This window comes from Podarcis raffonei, chromosome 4, assembly GCF_027172205.1.
Source record: "Podarcis raffonei isolate rPodRaf1 chromosome 4, rPodRaf1.pri, whole genome shotgun sequence".
In the NCBI taxonomy this organism is placed as follows: Eukaryota; Metazoa; Chordata; class Lepidosauria; order Squamata; family Lacertidae; genus Podarcis; species Podarcis raffonei.
The window spans coordinates 14941523-14963451 of NC_070605.1; the positions used below are offsets into that span (position 1 = coordinate 14941523).

The 21929-nt window shown below is 43.5% G+C and overlaps 2 protein-coding genes across 12 annotated transcripts in view; one reads left to right on the forward strand and one right to left on the reverse strand.

Annotated features, from left to right (window-relative positions):
* The first annotated feature begins 1293 nt into the window (after positions 1-1293).
* Positions 1294-16979, forward strand: CCDC83 (coiled-coil domain containing 83). 2 transcript variants are annotated; one of them, XM_053385520.1, is made up of 11 exons: positions 1294-1372; positions 3794-3938; positions 4383-4467; positions 6095-6263; positions 7488-7655; positions 8230-8321; positions 11043-11111; positions 12317-12438; positions 14554-14621; positions 15702-15880; positions 16603-16979. In XM_053385520.1, the coding sequence occupies exons 2-11, from the start codon at positions 3823-3825 to the stop codon at positions 16777-16779; spliced, it is 1245 nt and encodes a 414-aa protein (XP_053241495.1). In that variant the 5' UTR covers positions 1294-1372; positions 3794-3822; the 3' UTR covers positions 16780-16979. The 2 variants fall into 2 exon arrangements, with proteins under 2 accessions (XP_053241495.1, XP_053241494.1); XM_053385519.1 differs by lacking the exon at positions 1294-1372 and adding an exon at positions 1388-1499.
* Positions 16980-18877: 1898 nt separating this feature from the next.
* The window catches only part of PICALM (phosphatidylinositol binding clathrin assembly protein), a 66961-nt gene continuing 63909 nt past the window's right edge, over positions 18878-21929 (reverse strand). For all 10 annotated transcript variants that reach the window (XM_053385523.1, XM_053385526.1, XM_053385522.1 and 7 more), the window contains one exon: positions 18878-20487. Coding sequence is in view for 3 of the 10 variants with exons in the window: in XM_053385526.1 (XP_053241501.1) it covers positions 20473-20487 (15 nt within the window). In the remaining 7 variants the exon portion in view is untranslated. The remainder of the gene's footprint in view (positions 20488-21929) is intronic.

Below are 21929 nucleotides of genomic sequence, written 5' to 3' on the forward strand. Positions count from 1 at the left end.
ACAGGTATGAACTCAGCACCCAGAAGCCGATGGGTGGGGAGTTGAAGCCCAACGGATCCACCGAGTGACCAAGTTCCCTATGGAGAACTCAACTGTGCACCCAACTCCTGCAGAAAGGAAGTTCGAACTCGCCACCCGTCACTTCGCCACCCAGAAGCTATCAAAACCTTGAAGCTATCAAAACCTTGAATCAAACAGCAGGAGAAGTTTCGGCTGCACAGTAGCAGCTTGCAAAAAAAATAAAAAAAAAAAAATGAATTGACTGGAAAAGAACAGGATGTAGACTCTGCCACCACTATTCTAAAGCAATGAGATAAGAACGAAAATAACAAAACAGACCACATTTCACAAGCCTCCCAGGAGTGGATTAGTTTAAATTTGCTTTCATTTTGATGGCTTTAATTGGTGATCGTTTCATTTCGCATTTGTAATGCTTGTGGATTTGAGGCGGTGAGACACAAAAATTAAAAATTAAATTTATGAAGGCAAGCATGAGGGTTTGCTACATGTTTGAGTGTCAGGCTATTCTCATGAGTATAGCGGTAAGAAGAAGAAAAAGTGGTAACAAGCCTCTGTTACGGTTTTCAGTGTTGAACCATGACCAGAGAGACCTGGGTTCAAACCCTCCCACAGCTATGAATTTGGAGGGTTACTTGGAGCAGCTACCATCTCCCAACATCACCCAACCTTGCCGGTTTGTTGTGTTGATAAAATGGGGGGGGGGGGAGAGATCTTGGAGAAAGGGTATGATATAAACACAGCAACTAATATGCATTTATATGAATTTTTATGTTGTGCACAGCCCTGAGATCTACAGACAAAGTGTGGCATGCACATTAAACAAACAAACAAATGACAAACAGATAAAAACAATTCAATTTAAACCAGTTCAGTTCTTAGGTCTTTTAATCCCCGCCGGTCATTTCCTAAGTGCTTCACAGCAGAACAAGTCAGAATAAGGCCATGAATAACAGGCAGATGACTAAGAGACAGTGTTCTGTAACAGGCAAACGCAGCCCTACAAAATGCTGTTCATTATTTCTTAAAATCTTTTTCACAACGCTGATTTCTAAGGCTTTCCCCCTGTCCTTTGCGCTGCCTTGAATGTTTGCCTTTTCCACGTAGAGGTTCCTCAGTGAAGCACAAGAGGGAGATGTTTCCCCATTTATTTATTTTTTACAAAAAAAAAAAACTGCCAAGGACTTTTCTCTGAATGAAAAAAAAAGGAGGAAACAATTAATCAATGGGGAGGTCTGTGGGCGGCCATACTGATGCGGTTACCATGGTGACCGGGAGAGTTTATGTCTGGAACCAACCAGGAGGCAGCAGCCGGTAATAGACTCTGCCTACCAGCCCCCAGGAGAAAAATAGGGTAAGGATTCTGCCCTGGGCGGGATGGGGGGCTGGGAAGCTCCCCTAGGGACACCCCTGAAGGGAATGACGCAATCCTGATGTTGAGACACCTGTGCATTGGGGCATCCCCTGCAACTGAGCTATAGGTACCAATTGATAGTCTTGCTCTCACCTGTGCAAAGTTTTTGTTCTATTCCGCTTCTGGTTTTAAATCCTAGGCTGAGTTGGGATCGGCTGTCTTACGCACCTTATCCATGAGCCCTTTGGGTTGTTTTTAAACCCCTGGCTTCATGGCTTGGGCCGCCGCCACCACCCCCAAAAACTTTTCTTTTACTCAAGCCTTTGAACTTAGATGTCTTGGAGGACATTAAGGAGCTGTGAAAAAGACTCACAGAATCGAAAGTAGAGACTCTATGTACTTTCCCTCGTCTGTTTATTTTGCAACACAAGGAAATCTTCAATTAAAAACTTTTTAAAAATGTCTTGGAGGAGCGGCAGTTTCATATACATACATACATATATATATATATATATATATATATATTCTTTTTCTGTGATTTCTGTGATCTAAAACAAACAAACAAACGAGGAAGGAAAAGGATATATAGAGTCAACATTTCCAATTCAGAGAGTCTTTATCAGAGTTTATATTTGGTGTGAGACTCTGTTGCCATAGACATTGGGGGGGGGGGAGAGAGGGGAGAGGGTTGGGGGCTGGAATAATGGTCTTTTCATTCTATTGCATAGTGTTTGTGCAGGGTTTTTGTGTTGGCGTTTCATAGGTGAGAGATTGGAGGGGCCAGAGAATTCTGTGACATTTGCTTCGAGGCTTGCTTTGGGAAAGCAATGGATAAATATAACAAACAATAGCAATAGAGAATAGCCATCGTTTTAAACTACCAACAAGCCGTTTTGTGTTTTCCATAGTTGTAAGACTTCTTTTTGTTTTGCGGAAAGCGGCAAATAAATGTAATAAATATCTTTTTTGAAATGATAATAATAATATTTATTTGGTTTTTCAAATGGCAGTTTTACAATCACATATCCAACATACAACATAAAGAATCTCCTGGACTTTTCTCCTCCCCTTTGTAGGTCCTATAGTTAATCATTTCCTCCAGCATCCTTTATAATAATCCAAATCTTTTATATCTCCATTATATCAAAAATTCACCATTAAACTACAAGTGTTATTCTAATCCTACTAACAATTTTAACTGTTTACAATGGACTTTCTCTCTGGGCCAATATGTAAATGTAATAAACATCAATCCAAAGGAAGATAAGGGATAATCACCCCAATTTTTGCCTCTGTGTTTAAACTTGCATAGGCAACGTACAACAAAGCCTAATTAAATCCAGGGAGAGTATTTGAAGAGACAACCCATTTTTTAAATAGACAGGCAGAATTCCTTGCAAGGGTTGTGTTTTTAAAACTAGTTGGGAGGTTGCTTTTTGCTGTAATTGCCTCACAATTATTAAAAGTACAGGAGTCTTGTATTACTTTTGGGATCTCTGAGCTCACGTTGTATAAATGTTAGCAGGTTGCAGGACCTGCAGTTGCTCTGTTGTGTATGGTAATTTTGACCAAATACTTTAAATTACGTATTCAGATACGTCATAATGCACAAAAACATTAATTATGTCCAGAGTCTAAAGTTATCTGTCTTCAGCATTTCACACACGGTGCTGTGCAGTGCTTTTTTTCTAAAAAAATGTTTAGGGGTACAGTGGTACTTTGGTTCTCAAACGCCTTGGTACTCAAACAACTTAGAACCCAAACACTGCAAACCTGGAAGTAAGTGTTCCGGTTTGCGAACTTTTTTCGGAATCCAAACATGCTCCATTTTGCGTGTTACGCTTCTGATTGGAGTGCCACATTTCCATTTTGAGTGTTACACTGAGGCCTGTCTATTTTGCGTTTTTGTGGCTCTTTTTCTTTCTTTTTTTGTGACTGTGTGGAACCCAGTTCAGCTACTGATTGATTGATTGATTGATTGTGTGACTGCAGTACATTGTTTACTGCTTCCATTTTATGGCTCAATGGTCTCGTTAGATAGTAAAAATCATGTTAAATTGCTGTTTCAGGGGTTGTTTTCAAAAGTCTGGAACGGATTAATCCGTTTTGCATTACTTTCTATGGGAAAGCGTGCCTTGGTTTTGGAACGCTTTGGTTTTGGAACGAACTTCCGAAACGGATTAAGTTTGTGAACCAAAGTACCACTGTACTCTCATTTTCTTACTCATATTGAAATACTGCCCCTCAATGAGGCCAAACTTAGACTCACAAAATGTGTACCCCTGCGTCCCCGTCCCCCCAAAAAAGCACTGGTGCCGTGACTGCAGAATGCATGGAACGGTTTCAGAATAAAATAAGAACAGGGAAAACAAGAGAAAACCTTTCTATTCTGCCCTGATCTGTTTTCTTTGCTTCCCCAAGGTCTTGTTCAGTCTCTGAAAACTTAAACCATGGCGAAAGACAAGAAGAAGAAGGAGAAGAAGGAGAAGGGGAAGAGGAAACAGCCCTTAGGACACATGTCCAAAGAGCCTCGAGTTTATTTTCCAGAAGCTCTGCTAGAGTATCAGTAGGTATTGTTGTTGCTTGTTGGCACCCAACTGTCTTGAGAAGCAAAGGAGTATGCCTCTTGGGGTGAAGTCAAACCACTGAGAAGGCCCTCTGCCTGGTTCCCTGTAACCTCACTTCTTGCATTAAGGGAACCTCCAGAAGGCCCTCGGAGCTGGACCTCAGTGTGAAAAGTATAATGTCATCACATTTCAGGAACAAAAACCTATGATGTATGTAAGTGCAAGAGCAGTCTGGCTTCCTGCGGTGTCTAGAAACTTACATATTCCATGCTTTTGGATACATGAATTGTGCCTTAACACTTCTTTTAAACTGAAGGCTATTTAAAAATAAAATAAAATATAGTGCACAAATATTTGAATGTTTTATTTATTTGTATCCTGCTTTTCCTCAAAGAGGCTCAGGTAGTGTATTTTCTTATCCTCTGCATTTTAATTATCTTCAGAATTCAGATAAAGGAAGAGATCATCGATGAGCTTCTTTTTGAAATAAAAAACTTGGAAGCGCAGAATGACCGAAACAAAGAAAGGGTATGTAAACATATGCTTCTGTTTTGATTTGGGGGAGGGAGCACAGCTCAGCTTTGCATGCAAGCGGAAGATTCTAGGTTCAGCCCCAGTTGGTTTATTCACATGCATAGATAATTTTATTTGTATGCTGCCTCTCCACAATTCAAACCATGCCCAAGATGGCTTACAACATGCAAAAAGTACACACCTGCAACAGAAGTAGTAATAAAATTTCAAAAGATTTTAAAAATGCAGAACTGAACAACTTCCGCATACAAGGTCTAAAATAAAAATTAAAAAAACCAACATCAGCAACTCCCCCAAACAACCCCCCCAACAACAACACCCCAGACAGAGAGTCTGCTCAGCAGCCTCTGCATTTGTAGCTGGAGTCAGTCCAGGCCAGTTGGAAAAAGGCCTGCAAGGCAGGGAGCTGGTCTTCCAGGAATCATAGGCAAGACAGCATCTGCAGTTCAAAGGATCAGGTAGATTAGGAGATGGGAAACAGTGCTAGTTCCAGGATTAGGAGGAAGAGCGGCTCTGCCCATACAGTTTGGGGGGGCTCCTTCTCCTCGCTGTTGCCTGTTCACTTGCCCTCTCTATTTGGAAGATAAGAAGCTGCCTTATACCAGATCACATCATTGGTCCATCTAGCTCAGGCACGTCCAAACTCGGCCCTCCAGGTATTTTGGGACTACAATTCCCACCATCCCTGATCACTGGTCCTGTTAGCTAGGGATGATGGGAGTTGTAGTCCAAAAACATCTGGAAAGCTGAGTTTGGGGGTGCCTGATCTAGCTCAATACTGTCTAAAGGGAAGGGGGCTGGAGAGATCTAAGTGGGTGCTGTATATTATTATTATGTAGCTCAGGTGTGGGGAAACTTTGGTCCCCCTGATGTTGCAGAACTACAACTCCCATCATCGCTGGCCATTAGCCATACTTGCTGGGGCTGATGGGAGACGCAGTTCAGCAACATATGGAGAGATGTAGTGGTGTAGTTACCAGCAAGTTTGGAAGCTACTTGTGAACCAAAATAGGGGATAAAAATCCCTACTCTAATTTCTTTCGTAATGATGTTAGACAGGTGATGGACTCAGGAAAATGGCATGCGTTTATATAAGTAGATCTGTCACATGCAATAGAATGATAGAGATCCGCTGATTTATTTCCACTGGATTAGTCTGACAATTGTCACCATTGCAGAGGGCGGACGGGGGGGGGAGGGGTATGGTGGTTTATTGTGAATTCCTTTTTGGATATTCAATTCTGCAATTTCTTGCTTCCGTTGGCAATTTATACCCCACCTTCCCATAATGTATTCTGATATACAGTGGTGCCTCGGTTTAAGAACGCTTTGGTTTACAAACTCCGCAAAACCGGAACCAGTGTCCCGGTTTGAGAACTTTACCTCGGTCTAAGAATGGAAGTCGGATGGTTGAAGGGCACCGGCGGCTGGAGGCCTCATTAGGGAAAGCACGCCTCGGTTTAAGAATGGTTTCAGTTTAAGAACAGACTTCCGGAACGGATTAGGTTCGTAAACCAAGGTACCACTGTGTGTTGCTTCGCTTGCCAACTTGACCATCCCAAAGAAAAGGCACGATTAAAGTGAAACAAGTAACATTTTTTCAAAAAACTTTTCCCCTCAGAATCAGCAGCTAAAGAACGAACAGACTTCGCACATCCGAGCCCTCCTAGCCGCCCTGAAGGAGCAGGAAGAAGCGTTGGCGAAAGTTGAAGTTGTTACCAGAGATGATGTAGAAAAAGCGATGAAGGAGAAGTGGCAGTACGTTAGGGATCAGGAAAAACTTATTAAAGGTGAGCTGGCGCTGAAATCCCTCAGTTGCTAGCTCAAATCCCAGGTGGAGTGGAGGACGCGATCTGGGACCCAGATCAGTTAAACAAGGACCCATAGATACAAGGACCTATGGACGCAGGTGGCGCTGTGGGTAAAACCTCAGCGCCTAGGACTTGCCGATCGTATGGTTGGCGGTTCGAATCCCCATGGCGGGGTGAGCTCCCATCTTTCGGTCCCAGCTCCTGCCCACCTAGCAGTTCGAAAGCACTCTTAAGTGCAAGTAGATAAATAGGTACCGCTTTATAGCGGGAAGGTTAACGGCATTTCCGTGTGCTGCACTGGTGCCAGCTCGCCAGAGCAGCTTCGTCACGCTGGCCACGTGACCCGGAAGTGTCTCCGGACAGCGCTGGCCCCCGGCCTCTTAAGTGAGATGGGCGCACAACCCTAGAGTCGGACACGACTGGCCCGTACGGGCAGGGGTACCTTTACCTTTACCTTTATAGATACAGTCTGGCCAAGAGTAGCCCTAGTGGTGCCTGGGCCCAGCACAATTTGAGATCTCTGGTGCCTTATACAATGTAGGCTATAGTGAGTGTTTTCTCAAAAGAGCATTCCACAGGGCCTTCTCTGTGGTGGCCCCCCCAATCCCCAGCTGCCAGTCACCTAACCTCCAAAGTCTTCTAATGCAGCTTTTAAGGTATGGGCAGATTCTTATGCGAGTCCTGTTAATTAGAAAGGAGGAGAGCATTTGGACTTCCTCAGGTTTGTAATATCTTCAGACACCTCTGATCTCTCTGTGTGCTTCTGTGTGCACTATTTGAAAACACCAAGGGGGACAAAGAACAATGCACCATGGGGGGGTGGAGAGATAGGATTTGAATCTAATTCTGCAACAGTCTTTGCCTAGCCATGTCTAAGTGTCGTATCTTTGGGGAGCAAACATTGGCAATGCTCGTGGAGCACCAAAGCACCAAGTTATGTCTATTCCTTTCCTCCCTCCTCCCCTTTTATCAAACACCATGCTGAGACTCCGTCGCTCCACACACATCAAATTGTTAGAACTTAGCATGAAAGCAAGCAAGGAGCTCAAGAGCTGGTGCTGTCTGATAAATATTAATGATCTGAAACGGGGAATACAGGAAAATGGAAAAAAAAAATCCCAGGTGGAGATGATCATTTCTCATTAGCAATTTGGGAAAGCAAAGGCTATCACTCCTAACACAGCCTTTTTTTCTTCCAACCAGACATGCGGTGCCAGATACATTACCTCGAACAAAAACTCGTGCAAAAGCAAGCCGAAGTGGATTACTGGCTGGCGTACAAAAACGTCGGAAGCGCCGAACACGCCAAGCAGATTGAGTGCCTGGAACAGGACATCCAGAAGCTGAAGGAAGACCTTGAGGAAATGACTGGTGAGTTGTCCTAAAAGGTAAAAGGGCCCCTGGCCATTAGGTCCAGTCGTGGCCGACTCTGGGGTTGCGGCGCTCATCTCGCTTTATTGGCCGAGGGAGCCAGCGTACAGCTTCCGGGTCATGTGGCCAGCATGACTAAGCCGCTTCTGGAGAACCAGAGCAGTGCACGGAAACGCCATTTACCTTCCCGCCGGAGCGGTACCTATTTATCTACTTGCACTTTGACGTGCTTTCGAACTGCTAGGTTGGCAGGGGCAGGGACCGAGCAACGGGAGCTCACCCCGTCGTGGGGATTCAAACCGCCAACCTTCTGATCAGCAAGCCCTAGGCTCTGTGGTTTAAGCCACAGCGCCACCTGCGTCCCATGATGAGTTGCCCTAGGCTTGTACTTAAACCAGAGACCTAAGACCAGAAATGTCGGCCCAGACGCCAAGAACTAGAAATAATTATCGTTTCCAGCGTGTGCATAAAGGAACACGTATTTCAATTTCCTCTAAAACGTATTCCCCCGTTTTCTGCTTTACCTTTCTATTTTCTGATGGCCGGGGCTGTGTTCTTGTTTTCACCCCTAAAGAGTTTTTTAGGATTTCCCTGGAAGAGACGAAGGAAAGAACCGACAGATACATGCTGAAGCAAATGGAGCTGAAGAAAGAATGGGCGCTTGAGGTACTGATACGGCTTTGCAGTTCTAGTCTTTTAATCATTATGGGCATGATCGGAGCACTTTCTTTTTTCTTTTTAAAAAAAATGTTTTTATTCAGCAATTTCAACATAACAAATTATCAGACCATATAATCACATACATTATTTCCCCCCTTTTTCCTGTTGTTGTTGTTTAGACGTTTAGTCATGTCCGACTCTTCGTGACCCCATGGACCAGAGCACGCAAGGCCCTCCTGTTTTCCACTGCCTCCCGCAGTTTGGTCAAACTCATGCTGGTAGCTTCGAGAACACTGTCCAACCATCTCGTCCTCTGTCGTCCCCTTCTCCTTGTGCCCTCCATCTTTCCCAACATCAGGGTCTTTTCCAGGGAGTCTTCTCTTCTCATGAGCTGGCCAACGTATTGGAGCCTCAGCTTCAGGATCTGTCCTTCCAGTGAGCACTCAGGGCTGATTTCCTTCAGAATGGAGAGGTTTGATCTTCTTGCAGTCCATGGGACTCTCAAGAGTCTCTTCCAGCACCATAATTCAAAAGCATCAATTCTTCGGCGATCAGCCTTCTTTATGGTCCAGCTCTCACCTTTTTTCCTACCCCCCCCTTAATCCCTCCCTCCCTCCAAGGACTTCCCTCAACTCCTCTCTCTGATTTCTCTACACATATTATTCTCTGCATGTTATAAAGCTATACATATCCTCATCTTATCTATCTATCATGTTACCAACCAATAAATTTGTGTATGTTTATTCAAAACCTGCCAGGGAGTCCAATTCATTTTGCTATCTTTTTAGATAATTTGTAAAAGGCTCCCGTTCTTCCTTAAAGTCACAGTTGTCCTTGTCCCGCAGTTTATATGTCAATTTAGCCAACTCTGCATAGCTCATCAATTTTTCTTGCCACTGTTCTTTCGTTGGGATTTCTTCATTCTTCCATCCTTGTGCTATCAAGATTCTTGCCGCTGTTGTAGCAGTTGTTTTTCTTGGCAGGTCTTGTCCTACAATCCCTAACAAAAATGCTTCTGGTTTTTTTACAAATGTCATTTTAAGCATTTTTTTTCAATTCATTGTATATCATTTCCCAATTTTTTTAACTTCTCTACATTCCCACCACATATGATAAAAAGTCCCTTCTTTTTCTTTACATTTCCAACATATGTTTGACCGGGTTTTATACATTATTGCTATCTGTACTGGTGTAATATACCATCTATGCATCATTTTCATACAATTTTCTTTCAAAAGAGAACAATCTGTAAATTTCAAATTTACTTTCCACATGATCTGAGCACTTTCAAGTTCATTTGACTTCTGCGGGAGAGATTTACAGTGCAATCCTGTTCTTGCTAATAATAATAATAATAATAATAATAATAATAATAATAATAATAATAATTTTATTATTTATACCCCACCCATTGAGTCTCGCTGTATACTGTGGGGCTTATTCCCAGGTATGGGGGAACAGGACTGCAGCACTAAGCACGTACTTAACTTCCAATTTAAGTCAATGAGGTCCAAGAGTGTTTAGTTCTGGCTGGGTTTTATACTCATAAAGTAGGCTTGCCATATTCTGAAGAGCAAAAAAAGAGGACGCTGTGACGGCTCTTGTTTTAAGTACCCCTGCTATAGGTAGGCTATTGAAACTGTGATATATTGCTGGGGGGGGGGGCGGGAGAAGAGAAGAGGAAAGCCACCAGTTCTTCAGCCACCAGTTATGTCTATGTCTCCTTCAGAAAGTATAGCCAGGGACATTTTGGCAAATTTAAAAAATCCATCTGGAAAGAAATTTTACCCCTGAAAAAGAGGACGTGTCCTGGAAAAAGAGGGCACATGGCAACCTCACAAGCTTATTTGTGACATTCCTTAGAAAGTAAAACAGAAATGCCCCTCTCACTTACTCCTTTTAAATGGACTTGCTTCTGTATCCTGCCTTCCAGCTGCTCCACAACTTATTAAAAACACACACACTAGAACAGCAGTGATTGAAATAAGAGTTAAAATATGAGCAAGAAAGGTAAGCCAGGTTAGATTGGGAGTGAGGAAAGCAGAAAACGTATACTGTGCCTCCAAAACCTGTACTGTACTTGGCAAAATAAAAGCTTTTTCCTGCTTTCTGAAGGTAAATAGAGGCCTTCACATTCTTGTCTTCTCCTCAGATTAGTCTGCATGCTCTCTAGAGGCCTTTCTCAGCCTCTTGTTAAGATGCGATTGCTTGGCCATTGGGGCAGGGCCTCCTTTGTGGTGGCTTCCACCTTCTGGAATCCATCAACCACCAAGATCCCCCTTAAGCCTTCCTGTCAAATAAAAGCCTGTTGTATCTTGTGGCTGAACCTTCTCTTGTCTCTTTCCTCAACGTTACGAGAATCCGTTACCAAACTGAGAGTTAGCTCATTCGTTTGGTGTTCCACAGGCAGCGTAAAATTGTTTTCATTAGCCTGGTGTTCAGAATAGCGCAGATCGCATCCATATTTCATTCTCGGAATGCGTGTGTCTTTATGATTTATTACTGTTAACGTTTTACGTGATGCGTCACATCAATAAGCAGCTGCGAAGCTCTTTTGAAAAATGGGAAAGCGAAAAAGAAATGTAAAAATAGATATATAGAAGGAAGTTTTGTGTTTTTATTGTTCAAAGTTTTGCATGTTCCTCTGTGGGTATCCTGTCTAGACTATCACATCCTTCAATGCAAAGGTTCCAGCTTCAGCTGCGATTTCACGCTTTCTTTCCTCAGAATGCTGTCAAGCATATCGACAAGACCAGCTGCCGGGAGATTAAAGAATACGAGTGGCTAAAGGAGGAGGTAAACATATCTGGAAGGGTAATCTGGATTTCCAAGGAGAGGCACTGCCAATCAGTGTGGACAGTATTGAACTAGATGGACTGATTGTCTCCCACTGCTTCCTAGACAGGGAAGGGTGGTGGGTGGTCAGAGGTGGAACACAGTTTGACTCCCTGACATCCACAGTTCAAAGGATATTGGGTGGATAATAATAATAAAAATAATAATAATAATAATAATAATAATAATAATAATAATAATATAAATTAAATTTGTATACCGACATTCATCCATAGAGCTCAGGGCAGTTCACAGCATAGAATTATAATATTAAAACCACAAAATACATAGTGAAAAAAGAGAGTAACAAAAAAACCATAATGCCCACACGTCACATTTAAAAGGGCATCGGATGTCAGTCAGCCAAAGGCTGGGTTGAAGAGGAACATTTTTGCCTAGTGCCCAAAGGTCTACAATGAAGGCGCCAGCCAAACTTCCTTGGGGAGAGAATTCTACAAATGGGGAGCCACTGCAGAAAAGGCTCTGTTCTTATGTTGCCACCCTCTGGACCTCATGTGAAGGAGGCACACGAAGAAGGGCCTCAGATGATGAATGCAGAGCTGTTTTAGGGCTTTATAGGTCAACGCCAGCACTTTGAATTGGACCCGGAAACTCATTGGCAGCCAATGCAGTCGGGCCAGGATCGGTGTACAGTGGTACATCGTGTTACAGACGTTTCAGGTTACAGACTCTGCTATCCCAGAAATAGTACCTCTGGTTAAGAACTTTGCTTCAAGATGAGAACAGAAATTGTGCTCCGGCGGCAGCGGGAGGCCCCTTTAGCTAAAGTGGTGCTTCAGGTTAAGAACAGTTTCAGGTTAAGAGCGGACCTCCAGAACAAATTAAGCTCTTAACCCACGGTACCATTGTAATATGCTCAAACTCTTTTGCCCCTGACCACCAAATTCTGCACCACCTGAAGCTTCTGAACCGTCTCCAGAGGCAGCCCCACATATAACGCATTGTAGTAATCCAATCTAGAGGTTATCAGAGCATAGACAACAGAAGTTAGCCTGTCCCTGTCCAGGTAGGGACACAGCTGGGCCACCTGCAGAAATGAGCTGCTTCCAGTTTGAATGCCTAGCATAGGGCTGTCTCGGTGGGCCAACGGTCTGGTTTGGCAGAAGGCAAAGGACTTCAACTCAGGGTTTCATATCTCATGGCAGGTGGCAGGGTACAAAAAGGAAGTGAGCGATTTGGAAGCCTCGGTCCACGAACTGGAGAAGGAGAACATCTACCTCATCAACAAACTCTTCGAGCGTAGGATGCAGTTCCTTAAAGTTCCCAGGTAAAGGTGTTCTCCTAGCATTGCACAAACACTGAGGAAGCACAGGAGCTAAAGAGTTGACTTGACTCTTTGGCCCTTGAGCAAACTATAGTATGCCAAACAGTAAAAAAATAATAAAAATTAAATAAATAAAAATCCTGATGTTTTATTATTTACTAAAACACATACAGTGGTACCTTGTTTCTCAGACTTAATCCATTCTGGAAGTCTGTTCGAAAACCAAAGCGTCCCAAAACCAAGATGCGCTTTCCCATATAAAGTAATGCAAAATGGATGACTCCGTTCCAGACTTTTAAAAACAACCCCTAAAACAGCAATTTAACATGAATTTTACTATCTAATGAGACCATTGATCCATAAAATGAAAGCAATAATCAATGTACTGTAAAATAAATAAGACAGTATTGTAGATGATAAAAATTAATTATTTTCCTTACCTGCACTGAAGATGGTCATTGTTTGGATGGGGGGCTTTTATCCATTTCCGCAGTCACACAATCAATCAATCAATCAATCAATCAGTAGCTGAACTGGGTTCCACACACTCACAAAAACAAATTAACTGAAAAAGCTTCAAAAACGCAAAATAAATAGCAAAAACAAAAGCGCCAGACTTAATATATTCCAGGAGTCCGTTTGATTTCTGAAATGTTTGAAAACCAAGGCACAGCTTCTAGTTGGTGCAGGTGCCCTGGAAACAATAGCCGACAGCCACATTGGACAATTGGCTTCTGAAAAACGTTCGAAAACTGGAACACTCACTTCCAGGATTTCAGTGTTTGAGAACCAAGGCATTTGAGAACCAAGGTACCACTTACCAATGTAAGCTTCCAGTGCTTCTCTGACAGGCACTGTCTCTATTGTCTTTTCGGCACCTGTTGGAGACATTCAAGCCGATTTCCTAGTCTATACATACCTGTATTGGATTTGAAATTGTTTTTCAATTGGTGTTATTCTTGCTCTTTTGCTGCAAAATCGCATTGAGACATTTAATAGGAAGCAATTGACAAATCGAATAAATAAACAAATGTGCAAGCAAACAGCTAAATATATAGCTGTAAGCCACTTGATAATTATGAAGGAAAATATCCTTCAGAGGAGCAGCATTGGCATGGAAAGGACAGAATTAACAAGCTGCAGCTCTTCTCTTTCACATTAATTTTGAATAAATTGAATAAATCTCCCCTAATCAGTAATTTGGACAAGTAGCTATCATTGCCACACTGACTGGAGTCGCTGCAAATTGCGCTTGGCAAGGAAATAAAAGCCCTGCCCGCTTTCATTGCTGGCTAACCATCCCAATTGTGAAACAAAAGGCATTTTAAATGGTAAATTAATGAAGGCAAGAGGCCAAGATTCCCACTCACCCACCCAATCCTGCTTAGTTTGGCTACGCAAGTCACTTCCTTCTGGGGAACTGGCATGCTCAGCCAATGCGACATGATTTACCTGGTGCATGGGCCACACTGAGCAGGCCTTTTAACCTTCCCACTCATCAGCTGATCAATCAGGAAGAGTTTTGTAGTGAAGCTCATCCTAAAACGCAGGAGAAAACACTTCATTTGTGCAAGCCCCTTAACAATCGCAAAGGGTTTTGCACTGAACCTCGCTGCTAAAACTCAGGTTCCCCCCCCTTCTGCTTCAGCAAGGTGCTTTGAAGTCCCGACTTAGGGACTTCAAAGTGGCCAAATCGTGTGGTGTCATCGTGACATCAGGTGGGTGACTCCACCCACCTGCCAAATTTGGTCCACATGGCCAATCCTGATGAAGATTTGAGCCGGGGAGCCAAAAAGGCACCCAATCCTTGCCTTCGAAGGTGAAAGGCTGTTGTTCAGTAGCAGAACATATGCTTTCGTGCAAAAGGTCCCATGTTCAACCCTGGGTGTGGCCTTATTGTAGTTTTGTACACTGCCTTCGTGTATTTCTATGAAAGCTCGGTTTATAAGTATTTAAAGAAAAATATGAACGTTAACAAGAGCTCAGGGCATGCAAGGGAATAATTCCAGTGGCAACAATGTGAGTATGCACTTTAAAGATGTGCTACCATTCTATGTTACAAGGGAAGACAGAATTTCAAACCTTTTGATGTTGCTTCTTCTCCTTTTAATTTTCCAGAAAGTTATTTCTTACCCAGGGAGCTGGCCTGCAGATGCTTGGAGACCAGGAATATGTTGGCCTTTCTGGTAATCCCCTTTCTATTGAGTTGATTGTAATAGTGATGCAGACGTTACAGCCTTGCCTCCCTAAGAAATGGCCCTCACAGCCCCGTGATAGTTTATCGGTGAGAAATATCCCACTGTGGACATCCTGGAAGCTGGTGTAACTGGAAAGCTGGAAAGTTGGGACTTAAGAACCAACTCTGCCATGCTCTGCCTCACTTGTGAAGGTGAACTCAATCATTACTGTATGGTTAAGTGCTTTTGCCCCTAGCAAGCAAGGGTCAAACAAGCATGGAAGAAAACTTAATAGTGTGCAAATCCCTACCTGGATAAGGAAAACAAACACACACACACACACAAAATATGTCCTGTGTGTGTGTGTGTGTGTATTGCCTTTCTTCATTCCACTTGCTGTAGGACTGAAGCTGTCCTAAAAATGCAATAATCTCGCCAGCAAGCTTCTCACGGGTGTTATGTTCAGTTTTCACCCCCATCCCTAATAAAACAGCTGATCGCTGCACGGTTAGGCCAAGCGCAGTAGACTGGGCCAGGCAGGCTGTACTATTCTCATTTGGCTGTCAGAAAGAACAGAGGTAAATACATCAGCTCAGTAGGTTAGAGCATGTTGCTGATAATGCCAAGGTTCAGTCCCTGTGTGGGACAGATCCTGTACTACAGGGGGTTGGCCTATATGTTCCTTGGGGTCCTTCCAACACGACAGTCCTATTATTCCATCCTAATAAATACCAGGCCATGAACAGCGTTGCTAGTTGTGGATTGGCAATATCTGGGTTTTTTAAAAAATGCCTCGTCGGTCCGGATGGAGGACATAGGGGGAGAAATTAGACTACTGTACAAAGGTGTCCAGCTTTGTATCCAGCCCTGCCAGCCCTGGCATATGGCCCTCAGAAGTTTCCCCAGGAAACAATGTGGCCCTCGGACTGAAAGAGCTTCGCCACCCACCATTGCATAGCAGAATAAATTTCAAAGCCCAGCAAGCAGTAATAGATAGAATTCCCTCCCCTCCGCCACCACCACTGTTGCAGCAAAGTTTTATTAACAGGAGTATTGCAGAAAGTGTTTTCCCTCCCCTCGCCTCTGCAGAAGTGGAAGCTGAAAGTACATCATTAATATCGGAAATGGTTCTCAACGTGGATCACAAAGACAGACAGGAGGCAGCAGAAAATCTGCTAGATGACAGTTTTGAAGTGATTCAAATGCAAACAGATTCTCTTGGTCAAATTCTCCCCCCTATCCTGTACGAAGACTCAAATGATTTCAAGGCAAGTATCTACTTTCCTCTTCTCTGCGTTAGGATTTTAGGTAGAAAGGGTGAGGTAATAATGTGCCCAAAAGGTTTGTGCTGACCTGGGCAATTAAAACTGGTTTGTTTGTTTTTACACACACACACACACAGTCCGTTTGAGCCTGATCATGCCCTCAGCAACATAGCTCCTAAAAACGGTCAGGAGTTGACCAGGATATTATTTCCTCCCCTTGTGCATGATCAACAAAGTCTACCCGGAACGCAGAGATCTCACCCTGCACTCTCACTTAAGACATTTTGCAGGGTTGAGGCAGCCACTCTTGAAATTTTGGCACCCCAGGAAATTGGCTAGATGGCCCTTTGTGCCTGGGTGCTCGTTAGCTGCTGCTCATGCAGCAGCAACCTAGATTTCCCAGCATTTAATTATCGTATCTATAACTTTGCCTTGCCTCCGAGAAGCCCAAGACAGCATATATAGCTCTCCCGATCATTTTATTCACAAGCCACCCTGAGGGGTTGGGTCAAGTGGCCCAAGCATACCCAAGTGAGCAAGGATTTGAACAGGAGCCGTTTAGTACTCCTCCAGCAGCAGCCACTAACAGCGTGGCGATTGTGGATTGTTGTTATTTCTATCAGAGATTTGCTTATTCGGTTATGCTATGGTCATTTTAAGATGCAGGAGAGGGCGGAATGTTTTCTACTGGGTAACATGCTAATCTGTGTGCATCTGAACTCCAGGAGTACAAGGATCTGGGGCCCCTGGCAGTGAAATTGATGACTACGGTGGGCCAGACTATGCCAGTTCATGAGGATGCCAGGGAAATGCCAAGCAGAACAAAGCTTGAAGAAAAATATGACGCCAGCCAGCCTCAGCAGCGCATCACCTACCAGATGATCAAATCCGTATTTTATTGAGAGCGAGGAAGGTAGAGGCTACTGCTTTTCTTTTCAAAAATAGGCTTCCGGTTGTTGGAACTCCCCCATATGACACTTAAATGTTGACTTGCATAGCAAAGATGTTAATATTGGGTACATTTACAAGGGTATGTAGATTGCATATATTGTATTCCCATTCCTCCTATGCACCAAGTACAGGATCTGAATTACTATTGCAAGTGGCTCTGGTTTGATTTTTGCCGTCCGTGAAGGTTTAATGTAGTCATTTCATGAAATCTTTATACCGTTTGACTGGAGAAAAATCCTCAGTGCTCCTGGACCCATGAGTCTCACAAGATATGGCACCAACTTACATTTACCAGTGTTATCAGGGCCATCGAAGACCTTCACACGTGTTCTCAGTTCTTACAACCAACCTGCAGAATAGTGGCTTGTTTAAAACCGCCTTGGGAGTTTGTAGAAAGGGGCGAGATCACATCAAACGTACATTTATTTTATTTGTTCTGACAAGTTTTTCCAGTGGGATGTGTGCATCTCTGTCATATGTACCCAATTTGCATTACTGTATTTTAAAACTCAAGTTCTTTATGTTGCTTTGCAACATCTTCAGCATTTTGTACATCACCTTGGGGCGTGAAGATTAAATGAAACAGTGCCCCCAAGAGTGGAGGGAGAACACAGCCTTATCCCTCAGTTTGCTCAATCTTCTTTTAAAGACATCAGTGTTTGTAACTCTCACTACCTCTTGTGGGAGTTAATTTGACAGCTTAACTATGTGCTGTGTGAAAATGTTCTTTTTGTTGGCCCTGACTCCACTAGTAGCCAACTTCAGATTGGTTTCTGCTCATCTGGGCTTCTAAGTTGCTTAGCTTCCACCATTCTGGTTAAAAGAAAAACTGCTAGCTAGCACACAACCTTTGAGCGGGCTTTTCCTTTCTGCTGGACAATGGGATTTGTGGCTTAAACAAAGCTCCTTCTACAAAAGGCTGCTCGGCTAAACTTGGCTGCTCTTTGCTGTAGTTAGGTACCTCATGAGAGATAGGTCCTGTTCCATATGAATACAAGGGGAGAGAGAGGACTTCTCAACATTCACAATAATAATAATAATAATAATTTATTATTTATACCCCACCCATCTGGCTGGGCCTCCCCAGCCACTCTGGGCGGCTTCCGTAGAAACCAAAAATACAGTAAAATATCACACATTAAAAGCTTCCCTGAACAGGGCTGCCTTAAGATGTCTTCTGAATGTCAGGTAGTTGTTTATCGCTTTGACATCTGCTGGAAGGGCGTTCCACAGGGCGGGTGCCACTACCGAGAAGGCCCTCTGCCTGGTTCCCTGTAGCTTTGCTTCTCGCAATGAGGGAACCGCCAGAAGGCCCTCGGCGCTGGACCTCAGCGTCCGGGCAGAATGATGGGGGTGGAGATGCTCTTTGGGCATGGTTGAGTGTGTAGAGAAACAGTGTAGGGCTGACCACCTGATTTTTTGAGCTGGCAGGGCTTAGGTCCCAAATTTGTAAGCACAGTCTTAAGCACAAATACTGCTTCTTTTGTGGAGGTTACCATCAAGGTTTGGACATGCAGCCTATTTTCAATAGTTCAGGCATCCCTATAGAAGTGAAGGGAGGAGTGCTCCCTCTAACATAGAAAAGCACCATTTTGAGAATTCCAGTCTGGTCTTCTCCCTAATACACAGCCTCAACAGTACGGCCCAGTCAAATTTTATTACCTCAATCTTGAAAGGTCATTGGGCATAGCTGAACAAAAAAAAAAAAAATGGCACAAGTGTGAAGTTGGCACAATTCAGGCATTCCCCCTTTAATGGCAAATTCACCCACCCCCAAAGGGTTTTTAACCTGAGCACAGGACTTGATGAAATTGGATTTAGAAGGCTAGCTGAGCCCTAAATGCAAACCATGTTCAGCTGTGTTTAAAAGTTGTCCACATACATCTCCACTACTGCAATGGACCAAGTTGCAAAAGCAGCCAAAATGTCAATCTCCACTCACAGTGTATCAAAGCACATTTTACCTTGCAAAATGGCAACCAAAAAACCAAACAGACCCCCCCCCACATGCCAACCCACCATTGTAGACCTTCATACTATAAACAGAAGTTCTGTGGAAGCTGCATTTTATTTGAAAATCCACCTTTTTTTTTTTTGCTAACGTACTTTTAAACATTTTAAACAAAAATAGAATCTGCGGAGACAATGCAGCAAGTATGCTTAATTCATGTACAGAATTGCTTTCATGCCTTTTGACTATCCTTCTTAAGGCCCCAGATGCCACCCAAACTGGTATGATTGTATTTACACAGAGCACCGATCAACAGTGCTGCTTCAAATTCTGCAGAAAAACTAAAAGGGTTCCTACAACATTGAAAGGCCAACCCCGCCAGGAAGTTCTCCTGCACAAGCCCCTCACCAGACCGGACTGAATGGAGCTTCTGCTGGGGAACTTGGTGGTTGCGGTTGTGCCCTTTAGTAAAGACACAACTTCTCTTCTGAGTTTTTATTCTATTTCACGATACATGATCATGGAGCTGGCACTAGCAAATAAAGAAGAAGAAAAGATTGAAGGCTTTTTTTCACGTAATACCTCAGAAGTTTGTATCGGGGTTTGCTTGGTTTTTGTACAGAGAAGAAGGAAAGTCTTTAAAAATGAAAGCAATTCCTCACATTCATTTTGGAAAGGCCGTACGTCAAGTGTAAGATAAATGACATGCCAAGCACAAAGCAAGGAAAAAAGTTCATCCCAGAAGCACCAACATCTGGTCGAGAAATTCTGTGCTCTTCCCAACCAGTCAGCTGTTTTCCCCCCCACCCCTTGCCAAAATCCTTAACAGAACTAATTCCCATGGAGTTTGGACAATTGGTGTTTTCAGACCATTGAACGTACTCAGTGCTCTGTGTAGTTTGGGTGCGTTACTGGAGTGAAGATGCACTCTGAATCAGAATAGTTCTCGTGAATAAAAATGGGAAGAGAGGGAGGGAGGGAAGGGGGGAAAAAGAAACTCCAAAAGGGAGACATACTGTATACATCCACGCTCATTTCCCCGCAAAGGAGGCTTTGTGATACATTGTTACTTAAACTGATAATCATAAATAAATACAAACAATAATACATAAAGGAATGTCTATGCAAACGGAATATATAATTCTTTTTTTAAAAAGTTAAAACTTTCCATTATTGAGTCTAACATTTGCGATGACTGCAGAGAGGAAATGGCAGAATTAAAAGGGTGTTTTCGGATTTGATCCCCTAGAGAAAGTCGTTGGAGTTAACGGTAAGAGGATGCCCAGCTCTTCGTTCCAAGCGGCAGTTCCAGGTGCTTGTTGTACCCTTCGTGGCAAAATAAGAGGCTTCCTTTTGTGTGTGTGTGTGTGTTATTGACGGAGAGTGTTAAAACAGGTGGCGAGTTACTGACATGATTAGAAGTCACCAGGAAGGGGGAGAAAGAAAAAGAAAAAGAGATCCCACACCAAAATTGTGGCAATTCTTGGTTTTATACCGAGAGTGCTGCGGGGGTTCAAGGCTTCCCTATGTTGTTGGTGCTCCTACTGCTGTCGTGGGGCCTTGTGTGGTTTTACCAGGCCGTTCTAGTGAAGAGGAGAGCTGAGGCATCAGTTCTGATTTGGCTGGAAAGAAGGGTCTGTTGTTGAGCACGGGTCTTTCTGGAACTGTTCCTGCCCCACCCCTTCTGGTGCGGTTACATGAATTGTATCTGAGGAGACAAGAAAGGCATCCGTTTTACGGGTTTGCACAACTAACCTGCCCTCCCCCTCCAAACGTCCATTCACTGGCCATAGGCTAAGTAGGTTCCAAGGTGGCAGACCAGGAATATAGAGATATATAGCGCTTCAGTATAACGAAGATCAGCATTTCCCTATTGCATGTAGAATGTGCAGGTCTATTCCCATTTCCAGAGAGCCAGAGGGCACGTTGGCAACGACTGCACTTGTATCGCCCTCTGGGGCGATAAGCAATTAAACTGTGGGCCGCAACCCTTGAGCTGCAGCCGGGAGGATGGGAAACTGCGGTCATAAAACTGGCGAAGGAATCTCAGGTCATTTCTTCAGGTGACAATAAAATGAACAGAAAACAGCATTATGGCAGTTACAGGAGGGATTATGGATTTCTATATAGTACGTCAAAGCACATCTCTCTTGAAAGAGACGAGGGCTTTAGACCTAGGAGGCTATGCAAAAAACAAAACAAAACAAAGGTGTTGACAAGAGGTGGGGGGGGAGGGAATGTACATTTTCTGGAGCATGAGCATTCCAATAAATGGGAACGAATTATGCAATGACAGCCTGTCAATCCACTTGCCTTCTTCCCACAATGTGCTCAGTTGCAGGGCTAGTGAAGATTCTGTTCTGGAGAATGTGAGGTCCAGTTATTTCACATGGGGAAAGAGGGTTGGGGTGCATGAGAAGTCTAGCATTAAGGGCAGAGAACCTGTACCCCCTCCAGATGCTGGTGGACCACCTCTAGGCTGGATTACTGCAACACATTATATGTAGGGCTGCCTCTGAAGACGGTTTGGAACCTTTAGCAGGTGCACAATCTGGTGGCCAGCTTACTCACCAGGCAAGGCAGTTTGAGCATTATTTACACCAATCGTGGTCCAACTGCACTGGCTGTCAATGAGTTTCCGGGCCCAATTCAAAGTGCTGGTTTTGACATATAAAGCCCTAAACAGCTCAGGACCACAATACCTCAAGGACTGCCTCTCCCCATTTGAACAAACCTGGAGCCTGCGACCATCATCTGAGCCCTTCTTCATGTGCCTTATCCACGAGAAGTCTGGAGGGTGGCAACATGAGAACTGGCCTTTTCTGCAGTGGCTCCCTGTTTCTGAAATGCTCTCCCCAGGGAAGCTCACCTGACATCTTCATTATGTATCTTTAAGCACCAGGTGAAAATGTTTCTTGTCAACCCGGCCTTTTTAAAGGTGATTGTGGGAGGGGGGGCTATGAGTTTTTGTTTTTATTAGGCATTCTCATTTTGTATTTCTCTGTTGTGAACCGCCCTGGGATCTTTGGATGAAGGGTGGTATAATAATAATAATAATAATAATAATAATAATAATAATAATAATAATAATTTTTCTTCTCTTGCATCCCACATTAGCAGCCGTGGTTTATAGCAGGTCACAGAATAACA